Source organism: Pleuronectes platessa, unplaced genomic scaffold (assembly GCF_947347685.1).
Source record: "Pleuronectes platessa unplaced genomic scaffold, fPlePla1.1 scaffold_298, whole genome shotgun sequence".
NCBI lineage: Eukaryota > Metazoa > Chordata > Actinopteri > Pleuronectiformes > Pleuronectidae > Pleuronectes > Pleuronectes platessa.
The window spans coordinates 7,729-30,526 of record NW_026518953.1 but is presented as its reverse complement, the minus strand read 5'-3'; the positions used below and the strand labels follow the sequence as shown (position 1 = coordinate 30,526).

General features: G+C 45.9%; 1 protein-coding gene across 1 annotated transcript; it reads right to left on the bottom strand.

Moving 5' to 3' along the window:
* Window positions 1–294: 294 nt before the first annotated feature.
* LOC128436330 (retinoic acid receptor RXR-alpha-A) lies at window positions 295–14,478 on the bottom strand (the record flags this gene model as incomplete). Its single annotated transcript, XM_053418115.1, has 2 exons — window positions 295–445; window positions 14,206–14,478. Coding segments are annotated over 2 exons (424 nt in total), but the record flags the coding sequence as incomplete, so codon positions are not given.
* Between the last annotated feature and the right edge of the window lie 8,320 nt (window positions 14,479–22,798).

The following is a 22,798-nucleotide window of genomic DNA, read 5'->3' as shown; positions in this document are numbered from 1 at the left end:
CGGAGTCTTGTGTGATCCCTGCTGCGGGGAATTTATTTTTACACCACATTCAATACGATGTTATTTGTACAGCGTCAAAACAAAACATATATTATCTTTCATATTGCAAGATCTCACCCTCATGCTGGAAAGAGCGAGCAAGCACAATGGAGCCTAAACATTCATTTTCAGCTGCTTCTTCCCTTGAACTATACAAAAAGTTCCCTGGACCTTCTGGTAAGAGTTAATAATTCAATAATTAATCATTTTAACATAGAGAACCAGCTGATATAACAGTGGACGGGGGTCACTCACCTGAGGAGCGGTCACCACAGATGGCGCAGATGTGTTTGGTGAGCGACAGGGCCGTGCTGGAGGGCTGAGCGGGCACCTTCATCACGCCGTTGAGCCCTAGCGGCGGCTTGATGTCCTCCGTGCTGCTGACCGAGTGCATGGGCGAGTTCAGCTGGAACATCAACACACACAAAACACACACACGGCCCACAGGTCACAAAGCAGCTCGGACACATTTAGCTCTATCTGATGCGGCAGAGTTTGCCGATGACATTGGGTGTTGAACGGGGGGCCAGGACTGCAGAGGAGGGAGAAAGGGTTTTGGGATATTAAATCATAGAAGAGTTGTTTCTCGCAGATTGTCCTGAACAATTTGTTAAAAGCAGCGAGTGAGGAGGATGCTATGACTTGTGATACTGGACACAGATGGTCAGCCGTCCTATCAGCAGCTCCCTTTGCCCTCGTTCATTGCTTGCTCTCCTCCCCCCCCCCCCTCTGTTTCAGATCTAAATCTGGCGCAGCAGGATCCTGCACCACTCCACCCCGGAACTCTTTTATTCATGCTCTCAACAAGCCCCGCTGGCTGCCAAATGTTCAGCTCCAGCACAACTCCCCCTTGCAAGATTTAACAGTACAGCGGAATGAAGATACAGCATTTGTTTTAGCGGCAGAGCGACTGCAGCCTGGAGTCTCTCTTCAAATCGCAGCTTCCTGCCTCTCTGGAAAGAGATAGAATACATCTCAACATGACCTCCACCAGCTTTTTGATAAGAGCACAGAGCGAGGGGGGGCTAATTATTCCAACTAGCTACATGCTGCTTCCAGAGGACGTTAACGTTGGAGGGGGCAGGATGTAATTTATCCTAAAACACTAAATGCACTAGAAGGCATAGAATCTGAGCAAAAACATAAAAAAGTTAAAACGCACAACCCTGCTCGACTGGGGCAATGAAAACATTACACATTAGACTGGAGGAGGGAAAAGAGAAGAGAGCGTTTCAGCCACAACAGAGAGTAGAGACTTGGCACGGCAGCCGCATGGGCTCATACAGCCAGACGTGTTTTCATTAAGTTGCTGCACACGAGACGTCAGAAGGCACACAAACACGTTCCGCCTCTAAATTTAGCTTCTTCCATCACAGAGGAGGCCTGTCTCTGTCTGCAGGGAATCGGTCAAGACATGTTGTTCTTCTAATGATGAGACAAACATAGCCTGTCGTCCTCTCAGCGCTTGTTTGTGCATCAGTTGTGTAGAAGGGGAGAACATGGAGTTGTACACACCACCGATAACAATGTCCTCTCCAAAATATGATGTATATACACAGCACAACCCAAACTGTGGATGGAGGCATAGAGAGAGAAATGTCCCTCATTAATTCTTGGACTGAAACTATTGATTATTTCATAATTGCCTGTATGACAGAGTAGTCCTGCAAAGATTAATCTGAGAATCCATCAGTCAATTGATTGAAACCTAACTGATCATTACTCAAATCAAAAACTCTCTTCAATAATTGAAATGAATAAAAACCGAACTACAGTTATTTGATTTATCTCACATCCTCATTTCTCTGATCTCTTGTTGTGATCGATACACACCTGCACCCACACACAGCAATTAATGCACACAACAATAATCAAATGCATCGGCCCAAGAAAGTCAAAAGTTATCTGACACTACCCAGGAAATACCTGAACAAAGTTAACTATCTGTTTTACTACCACTTTACTGCATAAACTAAAGTATTTCTGTGCAGTAAAGCTACATACTGTACTGTACAGAGGATTACCACATGCATCTGACATACAGTAGATATAACAGAGTGAGCACATTGAGCTTCTGTGGCTCCTTCCTCTTCATTTCACCTTCTGGCGTCTCCTCGTCTAACGTTTGATTCCTCATATAAAAAAACGTTCAAATGTCAGCGATGCCAAGTTCATCTTCGCCAGGAGCGACTGCATGTCAGCCTCCATTGAGTGGCATCCAATAGAAACCGTCTCCTGCATCATTTCAAAAACACACACACGTCCACAGCAGTCAGCGTCACGTATGTGTTGCTGTCATGTGACCCTGAATGTTTTGTCTGCATTTGAAAGATGAATCCGGTGTCGGGCACCGTGGGTTGAAAAGGTTAAAGCCGACCACGTCATGAAAATGTTCAATTCACACCCAGACACCAAACCTCTGGCCGGCTCCTCACACCCTGTTTACACAAATACACACTGAACACAACGCACACACGAGGCTTAAGCTTCAGGAAATCAAAAATAATGAGATTATTCCCGGGTTGTTATGCTGCAAAAAGCCTCTCTCGTGGTATTTTACACATGATTTCAATATTAACGAAGAAAATCTGCAGAATATTGATGGAGCATAGTTTATATTCCTGCGTTTTAAACTGTCAAAAATGTATAATTTGCGATATCTTAATTCACAGCAGACACACGGGAGAATAAGAATGTTTATTATTGTGTGTTTTTTTTGTCGGTAAGATTTCGCTCGGTGCTGAAAAAGCCTTTTTTCCACCGGGAATAAGCAGATTTTTAAGAAAAGCGTCTCGATGACACAAAGGGACCAATAAAGCTGCAGCACTTGTTTGGAACCAGCTGTGGCGGCGTGTGCACACACACACACCCACATCTCAGTGTGTGTCCCCCCTACACACACACATGCACACAACACGGGGCCTTACCTCAGTTAAACGTCTGAGTGTCTTTCCCCCTGAAGCTAACAGAGCCGTCTCCTCGCCTGAGATTCTCTCTATCAAACCCTCTGTCTGCCTGATGGGAGAGTCTCTTCCTCTCACAATCTATTTCCAGTTCAACCTGCAACACAATCTCAGACACACTGCTCCCCCGTGGTGGGGTGGGCAGGCCGGGGGGGGGGGGGCTTTTTCTTTCTGTTCGGACCATGCCCACGGAGGAGGCAAGGCGGCGGCGGGGGGGGATTAAAGTGGCTCAGGGGCTGGTTCTGGAAATAGAATACATGTGCCCACCACTTCAACACACACACACACACGCATGTGACCCTGCACAGGTCGGCACGCCAGCTGTGTGTACACAACACACGTCTTGGGAAACCCCTTGACGATCCTCTCTCTTGCTCACTGTCTCTGTCTTCGGAGGACACGTCCCCGTCAAGACAATTTACAGACTTGAGGGAGAGAGAGGGACGAACGAGGGACATTTAACATCATGGACTAGGAAACGTGGGACAAAAGATTCCCCTCAGGACAACGTGACAACACCAGCTCCTGAAGAGCTCCGGCTGAAAAGAACTGTGTTTTCAAGTGTTGTAGGCGTGAGGCCACATGTTGCTGAGGACATTGGATCAGTACATCCAGTACAGTGTGTGTGTGTGTGTGTGTGTGTGTGGGGGGGGGGGGTCTCTCTCTGCTCGTGGGTGTCAGATTCTGCACGGAGCTGATGTATGTGGTTATATGTCCCGTGCCCCCCCCCCTGGCTCCGGCACATTGATGAAATATTCAAACATGTACGGATGATGAATTCATGTTTCCTCAGAGGAGAGTTGGTCCCTGCAGAGCAGAGGGTTGTTGGGTTTTATCGTGAAGGGCCACTGGTAAAAGATAAACTATATATTAGGATCATATCGTGAATCGTGAACTCCGCTAAAATATTTAAAACATTTTTGGAGATGATAGTAAGATGCTAACAGGAAGGTTGTGAACTCACTTCTTTATAACAAAAACATTTCTACGTTGTAAATCAAAAGTGCTCAATACCTTCATAAAAAGAAGATTTGATTGGAAACTTTTAAATAAATAACTATATGCATATAATATTAATAATAATTAGAATGAGATTTATTTGTATAGCAACAGGATAAAACAATAAAAAAATACTACAATTAAACAAAAAATGAAATAAAACGGATAACATTACAAATATAGCAAATATATAGATATTGAAATCCAAAATATATTATTTTATGTGTACTTTTCCTATAACTTTTTTTCCCAATCATATTTTTGGATTTCAAAAGAGGATAAAAAAGAGCCATCACAGGTTCTGTCACATCTTAAAGATGCTTTGAGAAGCTGGAACTATAAAAGTGCTATGAAGGATCATGTATACAATATTGCAGTCTTTTAATCTCCTGTCAATCAAGTAATCGATAAATCTTTTCTGCAGCACAAACACTTCAGGCACAACAATAACGACTGGAAAAAAAATCACAGACAGATTCATATTCAATAAGCCGACTAAATTCCCATGTATTGGATTATTGTCAACAATCAGCGATGAGATATACAAAGTTGTTTGCGTTGTGCGTCGGCCCGGCTTCCTGTTGTCCTTGTCTTCCTCACTCGTGATTCACTTTAATAGAAAGAGTCGTTCTGGCATCGGAGCAGGTGCCGTAAACCATTAGTATTCTACGACAACGAAGTGAGAAGCGAGGGATCGGTCCCCCGAGTGAGCGGAGGAGAAGAGGGAAGAGCAGCGCAGACAGCGGAGGCCTCTGCTTAAGACGGGCTTAGCTGGATTCGGCGAGTCGGAGCACAGACTCTGCACATAAAGACACTTCAAACGGAGACATCAAATCCTCGCGCACCGCTCCTCAACGCACAAACCTCATGTGGAACTTCACTCGCTTTTCCAGTTCAAGGGCACCTTCTCCTTTTTGTCTGGTTCCTTTTCAACACAGAGAGAAAGTTATCCTCACAGAATTCTCTCCTTAAATAAAACGCCCTTACAGAATTCCTTCCACGAAGAAACACGGCCAGGAATAGAACGCTCTACTTTTTTATTTTTTTTTACGATCTCAAACTCAATCTCCTCCCCGAGAATGATTACGAAAACTTTAATTTACTTTTACTTCAAGTGTGCGGGACACAAATCTGGTGTTGACAGGAGACAACACACAACCAGCTGCCTCCTGAGAGGTGAGGACAGGGATCAGGTCATGATGTCACCTCCTGATAACAACCCCCCCCCACCCCCCTTCGCGTCACCTTTGACCTCTGACACCTCACGACAATCACTTCCTTCTCAAAGCAAACTTATCTCGACAGCTCCGTAAAGTATGAGAGGAATGAGTGAGAACCCCCCCCCTCCCCGGGGTGTGTGTCTGTGTGTGTGTGTGTGTGTGTGTGTGTGTGTGTGTGTCTGAGTCTTATCTGGACACGTATCGGCGGAGATGGGGGGGATCGGGTTTTACATAAGGGGCCATGTGTTAATGGGCCTGCTCTTCAGTGGCCTTCAGGGTACATTCACAGTGAGCCGCCCTTCGGGATCAGTTACAGGTTTTTGAACGGCACCTGTTTGAACACACACGTCTCTCGAGCGAGCACGACAACACGCACACGCGGGGGCACGAGCACACAACACGTCGGGAAAGCTCGTCCCCGCAGCTCGGCTATTTGTGGACAAAGTTAGGGGTCGTCTGCAAATATGCCTGTCGTGAAACTGAAGAGACAAACTAAGGAAGGGAACTGGATGGAGAGATGAATATGACTCGATGGTTTCAGGGAATTACCGTCCAAATTAAATATATATTTTTAATATTATTATCTCCACTAAGGGGGTTGTGTTTTAAGTTTGTTTGTTAGCAGGATAATGGAAAAACTAGTCAACAGATTTCTGCGAACCTCATCGATATCGGTAACTAAATTTGTTGGATTTTGTTAATCCATGAAGTATTCTCTGGGAAAATGAATAAAAAAAATTAAAAGTAATTTTTGTGTAGCTTCCTTAAAAACCAGCAAACAAAGACACGGGTGAAAACATAAACCTCCTTGGCGAAATGAATAATTCATGGATCCCAAATTTGGATAAATCAAAATCCAGCAGATTCAAATGTGTTTTAAGTTATATGCACTAATAAGTGTGTGATTCTCATTAAAATTGCACTTGTTAAAAATCTACTCTAGGAGCATTGAGCAGGATTTGATAATTTGAATGTTAATCATGCAGATTTTCCTTGGAAGAGAAACCTCACTGGGATCCTACTGTATATTCTGAGCAAAGTTAAATCTCCAAATGTTTTAGGAACCCGTCCCTGCGTGGACATGAATTCCCCCGACTCATCAGCATCTGAAAAGAAATGTACTGTACGTCAACCCCCCCCCCCCCCCCCCGCCCCCCCCCCCTCCCAAAAACACATAGGATCAAGATCGAACTCGATGCTACCTTTCAAAATAAGATGAATAATAGATGAAGCTTTTAACACGAGCCCGTTCACAGTAAATAGGTCATCAGTAACGACTTCATTGATGCTTAATCACACACACGACATTTTCTACAGATCAACAATAACCAGACTCGAGGATGTACTTGAAGTAGAAAAGGTTACAAGTTTGTCTTTTTAACATTTCATCTTCTTGATATTGGAAAGTTTGCAGACAATGAAAGACCAGCATAACAATAATAGTTTAATTTACTCTAATGGCTTATTAATGATCTGTAAGTGAATCCGTAAATCATTCATTAACTGTCCCTGAAGTTTTATCGTGACACCGTATGAATCCTCGACCGCGTTGTGAAACTGCTCCATTGTTACTGTCACTCAGTCGTAATAAAACACTCGCTCGTCCCTCCCGGTGGAGAGAGAGAGTTTAGGAGAGGCAGACATTATTCTAGACAGCTCGGAGGTTTTCCAACACTCGCCCCCCTGCTGTGCCACAACAGATAAAATGAATCATCACAAGCACTGCTGGCACTCGCCCGTGTGTGTGTGTGTGTGTGTGCGTGTGTGTGTGTGTGTGTGTGTGTGTGTGTGTGTGTGTGTGTGTTTTGACAGAAACTGTTGTTACAGTGAAAAAGGCGGATATTAAGACTATCAGCTGCATGAAAGGCTTCGAGCGTTACGGCAGAGGAGGGGGAATACACAGAGTGATGCAGAGAGAGGGGGGGGGCTGAGGCACCTCGGCGTGGCAGAATCTGTGTGTACGTGTGTCTTTGCGTGTGTGTTTTTGTCTTTGTGGCATCCATGGGAGTGTGTGTGTGTGCACAAACGGGTGGGTCCACAGCATGAATAAATGTTTTTTTTTATTTTTGTGTGTGTCTGTGTGTGTGTGTATGTGTGTGTGTGTGTGTGTGTGTGTGTGTGTGTGTGTGTGTGTGTGTGTGTGTGTGTGTGTGTGTGTGTGTGTGTGTGTGTGTTTGTTAGTGTCTTCATGTGTTACTGGATCTTGTGTTTGAATGCATGAGTGTCTGTTTATGTTTACAGTAACTGAAAGTGTTTTAATAGGAGACAGTGCGACAGGTGCCAGTGACTTCAACTCAATTGAAATTAAGAGTTGAAGTTGAATAAACAGATTTACATTAATTGAGAATTAATTACATTTCCTTGATACAACGGTGAGAAGGTATGATTGACAGCTGAGACAGACTCAAATGACATCATTGCCGCATGATTTCAATTTCCATATCCAGGGATATTCTAGGCTTCCTTTCTGGAAGGTGGGAGCAAGTGGAGACACGTCGTCCATCTTTAATTTACAGTCTATGGTTCAAACGGGGGAACCAGTTCCATAAGCTCGAACTTCTGCAGCAAAAGAATCTGTGACATGTAATAATCATCTTATTGATGTGGTCCACCTGTCAGTGGGTGATGAACGAGGCGTTTCTCGATCCATTAGGACGTCTTCCAGCAGTTATCTGACCGTTCATCTCCAATGTCAACCGAGCAATTAGCATTTCCATTTTTCCAAAGCTAAATCAAGCCGTGAGTGTCCCACTTGTCTGTCCACGTGTCCGCTGGTCCACGTGTCCGCTGGTCCACGTGTCCGCTGGTCCACGTGTCCGCTGGTCCACGTGTCCGCTGGTCCACGTGTCCGCTGGTCCACGTGTCCGCTGGTCCACGTCCTCCAGCGAGTCATTGAAAACACTCTTCACCGAGTAACTTATCAATTCGAGACGGATCAGGAAGTATATTCAGGGTCAAACCAACGGGACCCAGTCCTGAGATAAATTTTCTAGTGAGTCCATTATCGTCAGGCCATTCACCTCGGATCCACTTTCCATATTGCAGCAGGAATAATTAATAATAATATAATTGTGTGTTCATGTGTAGAATCATGTCAGATCAGCAACTAGGAAAATGTTGGTGCATTCGATCTCATCATCTTTAAAAATTAATTCACATAAATTTACAAGTGGCTCTTAATGGAAGATCCTGACGTCAACTTTGAACTTTTGTTAAGTGCAAATTGTACAAACCGTCTTTTTAATATATTACAATACATATGTTTTTATGATTAACGTGTAGAGACGTTTTCTTTGCTCTTTGTTGTTACGTTAATATTGTACAGAGGTGTCAAGTTGTCGTTTAAACAACTTAACACAACAAATAAAACACAATTTGTTTACAGCGTCCTTGTTTTTTCCACATTCCCACTTCTAACAACACAAACTTTTACACCTTTCAGCTCACAGGCTGCTCTTCAGCGATTAGCACACTAATCACAAACAGTTCCATCTTTGACCTTCCAGCCCGACATGACAGCTGTCAATCACTCACCGCCCGGGAAGTAAAGACTAACGTGGCCTCGAAGCGCCTCGAGTCCCAGCAAGTTACAACAATGCTAGTTTTTTCCAAAATGCTGTTTGACCAGCGTTTGCCTCCTTCATCCTCTCGGCTCAGAGCTTTTCTCTCCTTGTTGTGGGCTTTTGCTTTCCCCGCGTGACCAATCGCTAACCGAGTCGGTAACTACTTTCTGCACCGAGCCACAGGAAACGTGTACAGGTGTGTAACGAGTGAAGAAGAATGGAATCAGTCACGGAAAGAGAGAGAGAGAGAGAGCGCGTCATCTCACTTCACAGACATGCCGCGGCGTCCCCGTCTGTCCACACACAGTGTTGAGTTGCTGTAAGATCACACCAGCCAGATGCCATTAAAAACCCTAAAGGGATTATTTGAAGCTTTAAAATAAAATGTGTGTCCCCGGAAGGCATTCTAAAAAAACCACAACGTCTAGGAGTCGGCATTAGGAGGCTGCTTCTCTGAAACCTAAACCCAATGTTAGCGTTTCTGTCCCGTATAGCTGCCACCTCCTGAATGGCCTGTCTCCTGTGTAGGCCCCCCCACAGACAGAACACACACACACAGGCCCCAGTGTTATCATGCTATATACTGTCACTTCTCAAATGATGGCCTGAGGTGTGTGTGAGGGGGTCTGAGAGGACGGCTCAGTAAAGAATAGACAGAAGTTGTAGGGGGAAATTCCTCTGAATCCAAAGCTCATCAGCCTCATCGCCAATAACAGATTCTGCGCGTGAATATGAAAGTATCACTGTTTGTGTTTTGTGTTGCGTTTTGTGTTGAGAAACATCTGACTTTATGGCAAATGCCTGCTAGATTGTGCATTTCAAAATAAAAGCCTTCACCGCAAAGAAGGTTTTGACATGAGACAGACGCAGGGAAATTTGCTTCAACATCAAAAAGTAACTAAACAAATCAGACCCTTCTTTCTAAAATAGTTTAAAGTTAACTATGTGTAACTGGGTGAATTTGATCCAAAGGACCGGCTGTGAGAACATTGAAGTTTTCTTCACGATAAAAACTAAGAAGAACTGAAGACTTGTGTACAAAACTTGTCGTGAGGCACAACCTAATTAGTTCTACACATTAGTTACACTTCCTTGAACTACCAGTCCAAGGGAGGGGGGGAGGAGGGGGGAACGGCTTGTAATTGCTACCTGGAGACAGCTTGGGCACAACCCCCCCCCCCCCCCCCCCCCACACACCCCTCCTCATCCATTTGAGGGTTGATTGACGTTAGAGAGCCTTAACTGTTCCCCTGGGACTCCACACACACTGCCTCTTTGTGCGGCCATTAGAGCCGTGCGGCGGTGATGTCATGCAGAGTGACTACAGCGAGGTCTATCAAAGACCAGAGCAGCGGAATGGACCTTTATTACTGCCACACAGGAAGAGGGGCCTGAGGTCCAGCTCTCTCTCTCCCCCTCTCTCTCTCCTATATGTGTGTGTTTGTGTGTGCGTTGTGTTTCCGTCTCCAGGCGACCCCCAACCTAAACAAGGCCGTACCCAAAACGCCGCTGCATGACATCAGTCCCCCCCCCCCCCCCCCCGCTCATTTACAGCATATTAAGGAGTGTGTTCCATTTCTTGTAAAACATTTACACCTTCTCCACGTTAGTGTCCCGACTTCCAAGAAAACAAACTTTCTGTGCTTTTTGTGTGTTTTTCAAACCAAACTGGGAGACACACTGGAGGCCTTGTTGTTGTTGGTTTAGGATTCTCAGGGAGGAAGCCAGACGGTTACAGGCCGAGCCGCCAAATGGAAAATGCGAGTCGGCAGTGGTTCCGATGATAAAGGACCCCCCCCCCCCCCCCCCCCAACAGCACCACCAGCCGTCCGTCCTCTTTTCCCGCGAAGAACAACAGACAGACAAGTCCCACCATTGTCACTGGAAGTGTAAAATGTCTTCCCAAACCCGGAGCTTAATCTCTTCCAGCTGCTCGGAGAGTTGCGGCGCCTGTGATGGGAGGGATGGTCCGAGTCGTCTGCGAGTTCAAAACCCGCAGACACGACCACTGATGGGTCTGGTGCTAATGGGAATGGCCCCGAGGACACGTCCCCCCCATCCCTGCCTTCATTTAACTCAAACAAAGGCAAATCTGTGTTTGTCCCGAAGGTGAAAGACCAGAGGGACAAATTCTCTGAGTCAGTTTGTCGCTGTGTGTGTGTGTGTGGCCATCGGAACAACACACACATGTTTTTCTGATCTGGAACAATACGCACACAGAAGATGACTGGGACCGAGCAGAGGACGACAAACCGACAAAAGACTCTCACTGGTAAAATAAAAGCGCAGTCAGCGTGTGTGTCTGTGTGTGTGTGTGTGTTTGGGGACCGAAGGGGAAGCACTGCAGTTGGAGATGTAAGGATTGTCTGATGATAAAGGACCGTCTCTGTCCTCACTTGTGGTTTTGGCTCCGGGAGGACGCAAGACTCCGGCAAGAAAAGGGACTTTTGTTCATCGCGTCCCCGGCTTTCATCAACTTGTCATCGACATCTTTGATGTAGACCAGTGGGGGGGGGGGGGGGGGGGGGGGGGGGGGGGGGGGGGGGGGGGGGGGGGGGGGGGGGGGGGGAAGTAATCCTTATTGTTCTGGTTTTATTGATGTGGTTTTGATTGACTTTTTTTCAAATTTTGTCACCTGGATTTTTTACGCCGCAAGAAGACCCCGATTGTAGTTGATGGTAAACAAGGTGGAGATGAGAAGGACTGAGGGACACGTGAAAAAGAAAAACACAACAACAACAACTATGGTGTTGTGTACTTTCTTTAACGAGACTATAAGGTCAATAGGAAGGATTCAAGGTCTTTATGACACCACACTCAGTAAGATCGAAGAACCAGTGCAAATCTGTGTGCCCACAAGTGTGTGATTTCTCAGTGTGTGTGTGTGTGTGTGTGTGTGGTGAGCCTCGGTGGGGGTGTCGGCTCCGGGTGGTTAAGTAGAGGAAGAGGCTGAGCTGTGACCTCGTTCCACTCAACTGCTCGTGAAGACTCAGCCGAGTGTTAAGAGCAAGTGGCATCCGCCGTCTGACTAGAATCACGACTCGTCCAAAGTGCCGCGCCTCGCTCACCTCGCTCACCTCGCTCACCTCGCTCACCTCACTGCACCTCCCTCACCTCACTCACCTCGCTCCATCTTCAACTGCTGACCACAAACTGCTGGTCTCCACCCTGACGGAGCAACTGTCACAAAGCAGCGTCCAGTTTCAGTTACACTACAAACACCAGCAGCTGGAAACCAATTCATTGTCTCACTGTACTTTGAGAAACTAAATCTAATTAATAATCTAGAATTTACAAGAAATAGGCGCTAATTTAATGTAGTTTTAAACATAGATAACAGTATAAATAAAGTTGCGAGCAGCCATTATTGTTGTGGGCAACAGAAGCATCACAGAGAAGTGATCGATGACCAATATCCTACATTTAGAGACTCTTGAAATTATACTCTAATCTTAATTGTATAGTTAGTTATAAACTATTTGCTAAATGTCTGCTTACTACTTGTAGATGATCAACAGGGAAACAGGAAGTAAATTCACTCAGTGTCGATACTAAAGTTCTGCTGTTGTATCAGAGGTAGACGTGTTTCTCAGAATCCAACCCAGAGAATAAAAACTAAAAACATTAAAATTAGAGAAGTGTGAAGAAGAAACGGGAAGCGAGTGAGGGAGAGAGAGAGGGAGAGAGAGAGAGAGAGAGAGGGAAGCTTTCTAGCAATGGAAGATTTTGTCCACTTCCTGTAAGTGGCCCTAATCCAGTCTCAGCTCCATCACATGAGGGACACTCTCATTGAGAAGACGGCGATAAGACCAACAATAGCGAGGAGAGCCCAATTCCAAACAGCGTCACATTGCCGACGCACTTTAACACAATTATTGACAAACACACACAAAAAAGGGGGTAGCCGCTGCGTTTTGGGGAGGAGGAGGAGAGGGGTGTGGTGTGGGGGGGGGGGGGGGAGGGAACAATTTAAATTTGTAGATATGGTTTCAGATGGAAACTGGGCCACTGCCGGCTTTGATGTCCTAATTGTGTGTGTGAATGCAAGAGGAGAAACTGAGGCTTATTGATGGAGCAGAAACAACAGAGAGAGAGGGAGAGGGACATGGAGATGATGTGAAAGGGAGTAGAGCGAATTAAAAAATATAATAAAAGAAAGAGGGAGGGAGGGGGGGGGATTAGGAGGACAGAAGACAGAGAGAGGAGAGAGAGAGAATGGAGATACAGGCGACAGAGTGACAGAGCTGACGTGCTGTGGAATCCCAGTTTGAATGGGTCTTGATTAACTGGGGCCCGGGGTCAAGGCCGGGGCCGCCCGCGCTTTGGAGAGTTGTGCGTCTCTGCTTGAGTGTGTGTTGCTCTTGTGAGACGTGTGAATAGAAAGACGTGACACGTGAGCAGTGTGTGTGTGTGTGGTTGGTTTGTTGTAAGGCTCAGGGTAAACACACGGATAGATCTCACGTGACTGTGGTGGAATAACCAATTCACATATATTAGGTTGTATTTGTGTCTCATTTTTAATATTTACTTATATATTTATAATAAAGTTTCTGATTAAACTGTTCCATATCAAGCCTAAATTACGTTTCTTTGTCATCCGGGGTTTGAAAACAGTCAGTAACGGCATCAATTGCCCAAAAAAATCCATATCGGTTTTTAAATTCAGTTTATAAATTAATAAATCAGAAATGTAATAATTTAAATGAATGATTAAATAGTGGAGGTGACTGCTACTGGAAATTTCGAACAAATCCGACATCAATAACTCAATCTAACTGGTGAAATAACAAATACTGTGATGAGAAACCACAACATGGAACAAAACTTCCACAGTAATTTCACAAATAAGTCAAGTTACGCACAAACACCGGCTGATGACGACACGTGTACAACACATAGAACTCTGTGTACCTCAGCGCCTGGAAGTCACTTACATCATTCTGAGGTAATATGAGGCCAGGGCCTTGTGGTAACACTAAACCCTGAGTCGGTCACAAACAAGCAAACGTAACCCGGTGGCAACAAACTGAATTTAATAACACAAATAAAAGTGTTTGTTTTTATTTGACACCGGATCCTCAGGACGAGATAAGCCAGCACTGACCTGATGTATTGTGTCGCTCACTTGTGATGAATCAGGTCAGACTCGTGTGCAGTTGTGTAACGTGTAGCTGCTGCTTCTTCATGTATGTGCATGTTCATATGTGGCTGTGGACATGTGTGAGATGCATTATACATACAAGTTTATGTATTTATGGGACATGTTTAATGTGATGCTCCATGTTCAAGGGAGTAAGTGACCTTGAAGATGCAGTATTCCCTTCATACTGTCCCTTTGTGAAGAGGTGGACATGCTGTGTGTACTTTGTGTGTGTGTGTGTGTGTGTGTGTGTGTGTGTGTGGATCTGTGACAGGCCTCACCTGGGGGCTGACGCTGGGCCCGTAGCCCATGCCCGGCGAGTTCATCGAGTGAGGGCCCATGGGCGAGCTGATGACGGAGAAGGGCGAGGCCATGCCGTTCATGGGCGAGCTCAGCGAGCTGATGGGAGAGTGCAGCGAGCCCGAGGGCCCCATGGACGTGGGGCTGAGCAGGGACGGGTGCATCCCCCGGTGGGACGTGGGGGAGCCCAGGGGCGAGGAGCCCATCTGGCCTGAGGAGTCTGTTCGGGGAACAACACAAGAGAAGAGGACGGACTGTTAGAATGAAAGAAAGAACCCTCATGAATCCCTGCTCCTCGTGTACACATTTGAATTTTCAGAAACAGTTTCCCACTCTCATTTGGGTTTTTCCTGCTGAGCGGCCGCTGGCACCGAGGATCCAGCACATCTGGTGAAGTGTGAAAACAGTTGTTGAATCTGAACGCGATCCAGCAAAACGGTCAATTCAGCAAAAAAGAAAAACACCCGAGACTAATAAAATCCCAGGATGGCTCTTGTGGGAAAGAAAAGTAACACGAGAGTCGACGCAGGCTTATTCTCCCCCCCCCCCGCGGTGGAGAGGGGTCTGTCCACCTCGAGTGGCTCCCTTCAGGGATCAGTGAGGACAAGGGCGTGAGTCCATAATGCATGCAGTGAACAAGTAGGGGTTAGCTGACCCAGGAGCAGCCATGTCGCCTGGAAATGACGTTTTTTTTGTCTTTACAGCTGAACTGAGGCAGCAAGTCTGTTCTGGGAGGAAATATAATCGAGTTCAGACGCAACATGTTTTTTGAATGAATCGAAGCAGGCTGGAGGGGGTGGGGGGGGGGGGGGGGGGGGATGACTGCACAAAGCGCACAACTGTGTCAGCGTGGACCTCGGTTCACAACCAGGGTTCCATCTGTGGTGAGGTGCAGGCAACAAAGGAGCTTTGGTGGAGATTAGAGGGAGATTGTGGTTTTTAGTCAGATGTGGGAAGAAAGAAGAGAAACTGTTTGTGTCCGAGTCTCAGCAAACAAATGCATATTGTTGTGAGAGATTTGATATCGGTGCAAAGCGACTCTCACTCTCTCTTCTTCTTCATTTGTCTTTTCTTTGTCTGTCCCTCTTCTTTCTTATCTGTTCATCACGGAGGAGGGACACAGCTGCAGTTTCATGTATTAGTGTTTAACGGAGGATGGACAAACTAATCAGACTGATTAACCCACTGAGACGATAAAGCATAAAGACGCTTTGCTTGAACAATGTTAAATATAAGTTGAGAATTTATTCAGTAATCGAGCTCAAACGATTACAGTGTGACACAAAGTGAATCAGCAGCTGTCTTGATAAGTGATAACAAGTCATTTTCAAAGAGAAACTCGATGGTTTCTGCTTTTCCTTGCCCATAATTAAAGCAAAAATGAATTTCTTTGGAATTTAAGACACGTGAAGATATCATTTAATCACGTTTTTATTAATTAAACGAATCAATAATAAAAAGGAAACTCTGAAATGATTCCTCAACCAGACAATACAGCTGGATTTTCACCTCAAAGTGATGGTGAGGAAGTTTAAAGACTTTCCCATGTTTAAATTTGAATAACTTTTCAATTCAATATTCAGACATAAAATGATATATACACCCTGCTCGAGCAATTCATGAAACCCCAGACCCAGCGGGTGATATAACACACTTATCTCCACCCTGCCTGTTGTCGGTTGTCCCGACATACCCTCCTGTCATACTCTGTCCTTTTCTGACACAACTACACAACTATGCTCTCTCCGCAGCGGGGACATGGACTTGTTATGTAACAGATAAGAGCTTGTCCATCACACTCCCTCCTGTCATGAGTGACCAGGTTCCTCTCTGGAACATAAAACTGACTGATCCCTCAATTAGCCGACGACCAGAGACCAGTTCCCCAGTCGTTCTCGCGGACTGGTCTGTCTCCGTCCCGGCTGGGTTTACAGGAATCTGATTGTGTGAACGCGGGACAACAACACGGGGGGGGGGGGGCAATCCTCATGAGCAACAACCTCACTGCCAGCTGAGCCAAGCCAAACACTTCCTGCACATCCTGCTCGCCTCACGAGCACTTCCTGTCAGCACAAACACACACACAGAGACACACAGACACACACACACACACACACACCCCATCCTTTTGAAAACAAACACCCATCCATCTTAATAAAGGGCTAACAACAGCTCTGCATCGAGCTGTATTAGTTCTGTGTTTAATCCTGACTGATACCCCTTGAGCTTACATCCCTCTGATTACATTTGATTTTTTTCCTAAAATGCGCCCACACACGTAATTCCTGAGAAAAAAACCCACCAGAAATAAATAAATAAATAAATAAAAGGCTCTCCCTGAGCCAACAATTCCCATAACCCTTCTCCAGTAGGGTTTTAATTCAGCCAGATAAAGCGAGCTGTGGTATTAGTGCTGCCAATCTGCCATTGTGGGCCTCAGCAGGGGGGAGCCGCTCAGCTGACAGAGTCCCGGCAAAGACGGGCTGGGAGGTAGATCTCTCTCTCTCTCTCTCTCCCCCATTCATTCCTGATGTCTCTCTCTCTCTTTCTTAAGACTTTATTTGGGAGCAGAAGAAGAAGCTGAGCTGAACACTTATTGAAAGATCTTTACAATAAAAATCCTCTGATGTTATTTTTCCATGTAAAGCTACGAGCTACGTAGCAATGTGGTCATAAATGTGCAGGGTCTTATTTGGGCAAAGCTCCCAGAACATACAGTATATATGTCACACAGCAAAATGTGTGTGTGTGTGTGTGTGTGTGTGTGTGTGTGTGTGTGTGTGTGTGTGTGTGTAAGAGAGAGAGAGAGAGAGTGCATGTCCGTGTGTATGTTTATTCTTGTTGGAGTTGGGTTGCCAGTGTAGGATTACAGCAGGATGAAAAGGACTCTGTCCTAATCCTCCCCAGAGAGGAGAGGAGAGAAAAACAAGGAGGAAATAAGGAGGAGAGGAGGGAAGGAGCCGAGAATCAGAAAGGTGTAGGAAGAGAGGAAAGGAGAGGACGGAGGGAGGGTATGAGGAGAGGAGAGGAGAGAAGGAGATGGAGGGAGGGAGGTGTGAGGAAAGGGAGAAGAGAAGGGTAGAGGAGAGGTGAAGAGAGATGGAGTGGAGGAGAGGAAATACGGAAAGAACAGTAGGAGAGAAGAGGATGGAGGGAGGTTAGAGGAAAGTAGGAAACAAGGAAAGAAAGTGAGGATATAAAGGGGAGGAGAGCAAATAAGGAAAGGAGAAAAGTGAGGAGAGGAATGAACGTGTCGGGGGAAGAGGACAAAGACGATAAAGAAAAGGGGCGTGGCGTTACCCTGTCACATGTCACATGTCAGTAAATACAGCAGCGCCTCTTGAATTCAACTCAACCTGTTGAACTGGAAAGTGAAATATGTCTTGAGGAAACATTGCAAAGTTCCCGCCACTGTTTATTTTAATGTGTTTTGCAGGTTGAGCAAACATGACCGCAAGATTTAATAAGAGAGGAGGTGTGGGTGAAGCAAATCGGTGAGAGAGGGGCAGGGCAGGCGAGGAGGAGGAGGAGGAGGAGGAGGAGGAGGAGGAGGAGGAGGGATAGAAATGATCGAAGCATCCAAGACATGAGTGGCACTCGTCCAGGTTACTGAACGCCAATATACAGAATATGTTTTTGCTGGGAGAAGAGGGGGGGGGGGGGGGGGGTCAGAAAACCTCTCCCTGTCACTTAGCCTGGATCGCTGGACGCACAAAAACACAAGTGACAGATACAAATAAGCAAATTACGTCCTGTCTCACCGGCAGCCGTCGACAGACTTTCTCCAGTTTTCACTCCTGCACTCCACACGAGCGTCTCCTGTTTCTAAACAAACCCTTCCCTCCCTCGCTCTCGCCTTTTTTTTTGTTTTTTTGTTGTTGTTGCTCTTTTGTTCCCGCCGTGGGGTGTGATTACACAGAGGGAAATTTGCCAATTTGTGTGCAGGCTGTTTTTGCCGGCGCTTGTGAGCACACTGCCTGATATGATAAATGGACGGTGAGATGACAGGAGGGCCGGCCCCTCGACGGGGAGAGAGATGGCAGCGCGTGGTCGTTTTGTTTTAAAACGTTTTGAGGCCAACCCTCTGTTTACGGTTTGCTGACAGGTGATCTGTCGCCTGGTGAATAATGTCCGGAGAGAAGACACCTCCATCCGTCAGTCTTTCAGCAGCGAAAAGGTGGAAACACAACGAGATGGTCGGAGTTGGTTCAGAAAGAGGTTTTAGAAGGTGTCACCTGACGGGAGATCGGACCGGGGGGAGGTCGGAGGCAGGGTTTGTGGAGAACGAGATGAAAAGGTGTGAAACGAGGCTTCTTCTGTTTGTTTGTGAATGTCAAAGTTCTGCAGAGACAGAAAGTTAATTGGACGTTGTCAGGAGGAGGGACTTAATGAGTCAGGAAGCTAAGAGACAGAAAGTTAATTGGATGTTGTCAGGAGGAGGGGCTTAATGAGTCAGGAAGCTAAAACCCACGTTTTTCAGACAGAGGCTGAAAAGAGGAGCTGCAGCAATGCACAGTTTGAGGAGAGTGATGCGTTTTTCTTTATATTAAAACATGTAAAAAGTAATAACACAAATTAAAATGTATGGATATGAATAAGAGCATAATGTCTATGTCCTACTAAAACTACTGTAAAAGACCTTTGTGAGCCAGTTTGGGGACAAAGCACCTGACTTCCACCAGAACTTAACAGTTCCCAGTCAATCGAGTGGTTTCGAGAGGCAGTGACGCTCCTGACCAGTGAAACGAAGAGGAACACCATCTTTGTTTCCTCTTAACGTTTCACTGAGTCCCTCCACGTATTGAGTTGGGAAGCTTCACATCCTGGAGGGAAAGGCGGACGAGGGCGCGGTGTTTGTCAGCCAAACAGAGCTCGTGGTGACAGACTGAAGGCTTAGAGAGAGAGAGAGAGAGAGAGAGAGAGAGAGAGAGAGAGAGAGAGAGAGAGAGAGAGAGAGAGAGAGAGAGAGAGAGGGGATAGGGCGATGAGAGCTCGTGGTGACAGACTGAAGCCTGAGAGAGAGAGAGAGAGAGAGAGAGAGAGAGAAAGAGAGAGAGAGATACAAACAAGGGGATAGGGCGATGATTCATGCTTAAGAGAATAAGAGCCATACATGCATCTGCACCACAGCACGATGTTTATTTTTGTCTAGTTAAAAACATGGTAAAACAATTTTTTTATTGGATGGCCTACAACTAGGATTTATTAGGCCTTTTCCCCACTTTTGAGCTTGATCTAGTTTTCTATTTGGTTTATTTATCACTCATCTAGGGGAATAATAAGAAAACAATACCTTTAACAATAATCAGCAAGTGGTTTACCCACTCCTGTGTGTCTTTGTGACTAATTTTTACTTTTTAAAAATACACACACAGGCGCTTGTTTTCTCCACTCTGCAGCGAACACTCCTCCTCCTCTATTATTCATCCTCCAGTGCCACAGTGGAGATTTAGCGGATCACGGGGGGGCACGGGATGCAGTAAAAACAGAGAGGGAGAGCTCATAAATCTCAGCAAGTCACTGACTCACGTCCCAAATTTCCATTTTGCCTCTAAATCTCGTCACTTGTGGCAGAAGCAACACGAGTCCTGATGTTTTCTGCCTGCAGCGGTTCAAGCTTCAGGTTTACACAACTCGCTTCTGTCCAAACACTCGTACTCTACCGGGAGGTTGTTGGATCTTTCCCTTCAACAAACATACACAGAGAAACACTGAATATCCCAAAACCTGCTCCATGCAGATCCTCGCTCAAACAATGGGGGTTCTTCTATAGCACCCTGCTGGCTCTGGGTCAGTTGAGGGGATGATGGCATGGGTGGGACAGCTGCCTGGAAAGAGACGATCACTCCATGGATTGGATTTGAGGCGAAATAAAGAAGTCGTGAGTCACTTTCACCTACACTGCGACACAAAAATCTGTTGAGCAGATTCCCCGTGATTTTTTTTCTGGAGCAGGAGCCAAGAAGGAACCCATAACGTTCTGGAGCAGATCTGGATAAACGGATTGGTTCCAGGATCATTTAGAGATGGGAATCGAACGTTTAACGTTTCCGAGTGGCCTTCAACTGAAATGCCATCGCAACTTCCAAGAGCCCAGAAGTGAAATCTTCAAAAAAACTTTTCAATATTTCAGTGTTGTCCGAATAATGGACGTTATATTTTTAGTTTTAAAAAGAAACACAGCCTATCAGTAAAATTCAATCCATCCAAATAGAAACTCACCCCTTCGCCTCTTTCACAGCACAAAGTTGTGTCTTTTGTTTGTGTGACTCTTTCTTTGTGTATTTGTTTCGTGAGAATATCCCACCTCTTCACTCCCTGACATTCGATGGAGAGTTCACGTCTCGATATATAAGAAGCCGCTGATCAAAACAAACTTCAAACAAGGCATCAAAGATCCGAGAGGTAAGTGAGTGTATTTGTGGATCCCAGCGTCTGATCCACGGCTCGGAGACGTGGGGGGGGGGGGGGGGGGGGGGGGGGCGAAGGACACCTCGGCTTTATTCAATGCACGAGGGGATCCTCCATGAAACCAGGGTTTTGTTCTCAGTCGTTTGTTCTCCGAGGTCTTTGTGCTTTTTTTTACAATCCTTTCACAATTACACAAACAGTACAGAAGGACCCCCGCCCCCCCGCCCCTGATACTCATTACTTTTAATGACACAAAGCAAAGTGGGCGATTCGGAAAAAGTGAAAAAAAAAAATCCCCAACGTGACGATGGAGACGCTTTCGACAGGAACTCAAGAGTCACGATGAGATATCATCAGACAGCAGCTGCAACTCGACTCGGTGAATCAAATCCCTTCTTCTGACGTGTTCACACCAGCATCCAGTCGGTCTGTGATCTCAGAGACTAACACGACAAGAAAGGGACTAAATGAGGGATAAGTGGCAGAAGAGAGCCAAAGCAGCCCACCCATCATCTCCCAGTAGGTGGGCCGCTAACAACCATCACTCGATACAGCGTGTTGATACAACCCGATTCTCTTTGCCTGCTCAAACAACTGCCCTCATTAAAGACTTAGTTCTCCCCTCCCGCCTCCCTTTTGACTCTGTTCTGTCCCTCACAGGCTCGCTTTCATTTTTCCTCCCATTCCATTTAACTGGCGTGTGGGTGAGGGCGCCAGCTCCCGGGGGCCACACCAGTGCCCTCGGTGACTCTTAAGTGTCTGGAGAGGCCACGGAGCCGCGGCCGGCCGTGGCGAGGTGCCAGCTAAGCCACAGATTACTGGCGCTGGTGCAAACTGCGGCCCGACAGCCAACGCTATGATCCGCTGATATGGCCTAATTGTTTCTCTTTAGCTCCGAAGTGATATTCCATCTCTCTGCCTCGGAGCCTCGGAGCCTCGGAGCCTCGGAGCCGGAGCTCCAGCTGGATTCCTGAGCACCGAGGCCGACAGAGTGTAACTGGAAGAAGGAGCCTGGAAACACGTCTGTGTAAAGTATCCGACTCATCATAGCTGAACCTGACAGGAGGGACCTACAGGCCGAACATCTGGTTGAGCAACCGGACACAATAAAAAAGGGAATAAAACAGTTTGAGGGGTAAATGAGAATGTTTTCTCAAGAGTAAATATATTTGCCGACGGTGTAAATGTCCTTTTTTGGAAACTTGTTGCCCTCCTCCTCTTGTCTGACAGCTGGGAGAGAAGTTTGATGAATGTGCAAAGTACTGGAAGATATCGGAGGAGCTCTTAGAAAGTTTCTGTAGATGTTCTGATACTTTTCTTTGCAGCCGCCTTTATTCCCATACAGGTGACGCATCCCTGTTGTTTATAATCCAGCTGTTTCCAGCGAGGATGAAGGTAAAGCCCCAAATGTTTGTTGATCAAACCGACACCTCATTTTTTTTATTTGGCTGTAAAAAGTTGTGTAATAGTTGTTCAATCCACATGAAGTCGCAGGATGAAAGGAGTTTCAGGTTGTTTGTATAACAGAGAAGAATGAAACAAACAGACTTCGTATCCTCTCGGGTTAGAAGTGAAAAAAGTATCTGGATTCAATTGCTTTTGCATAACGTGACCCTGGACGACTCAGAAACTTCACACACGTATAAATATACATAACAAACGTAGTAAATAGTTGTATTTCAAACTTCACATCAGAGTTATTTGCTGATCTCAAACCTCACCTGTTCAAACTCACTTGTTTTTCATCTTTTCAGGACAAGAAAGTTTGTTTTCACGCTCTTAACCTACATGAATATTTGCTTTCTGTTTATTATTCATTCACCCTCTGGTTCTACATCACATGGTGTCACCTGCCTGATCTCACACAGAAAATAGTTAAATCTATGTCTGAAACCGTCAGGAGCAACAAGTCGAGAGCAACACACACCAGCTACAAAGAGAATACAAAAAAAAACCCACACCTGAGAAGGTACAAATACATAACAGCCGGCCTGTTTGGCGGCTTATGTCACGAGCAACAACTGACAATGGCGGCTGATCAAAGGCCTGTGGAGCGGCCGGCCGGCAGAGGAGGGAGATTACATTTGGCACCGGGCGCTCTTTGACTGGTTTTGAGGATTCATTACCTTTTCAGCAGCGCAGGCGGCTTAGCGCTAAGTTAAT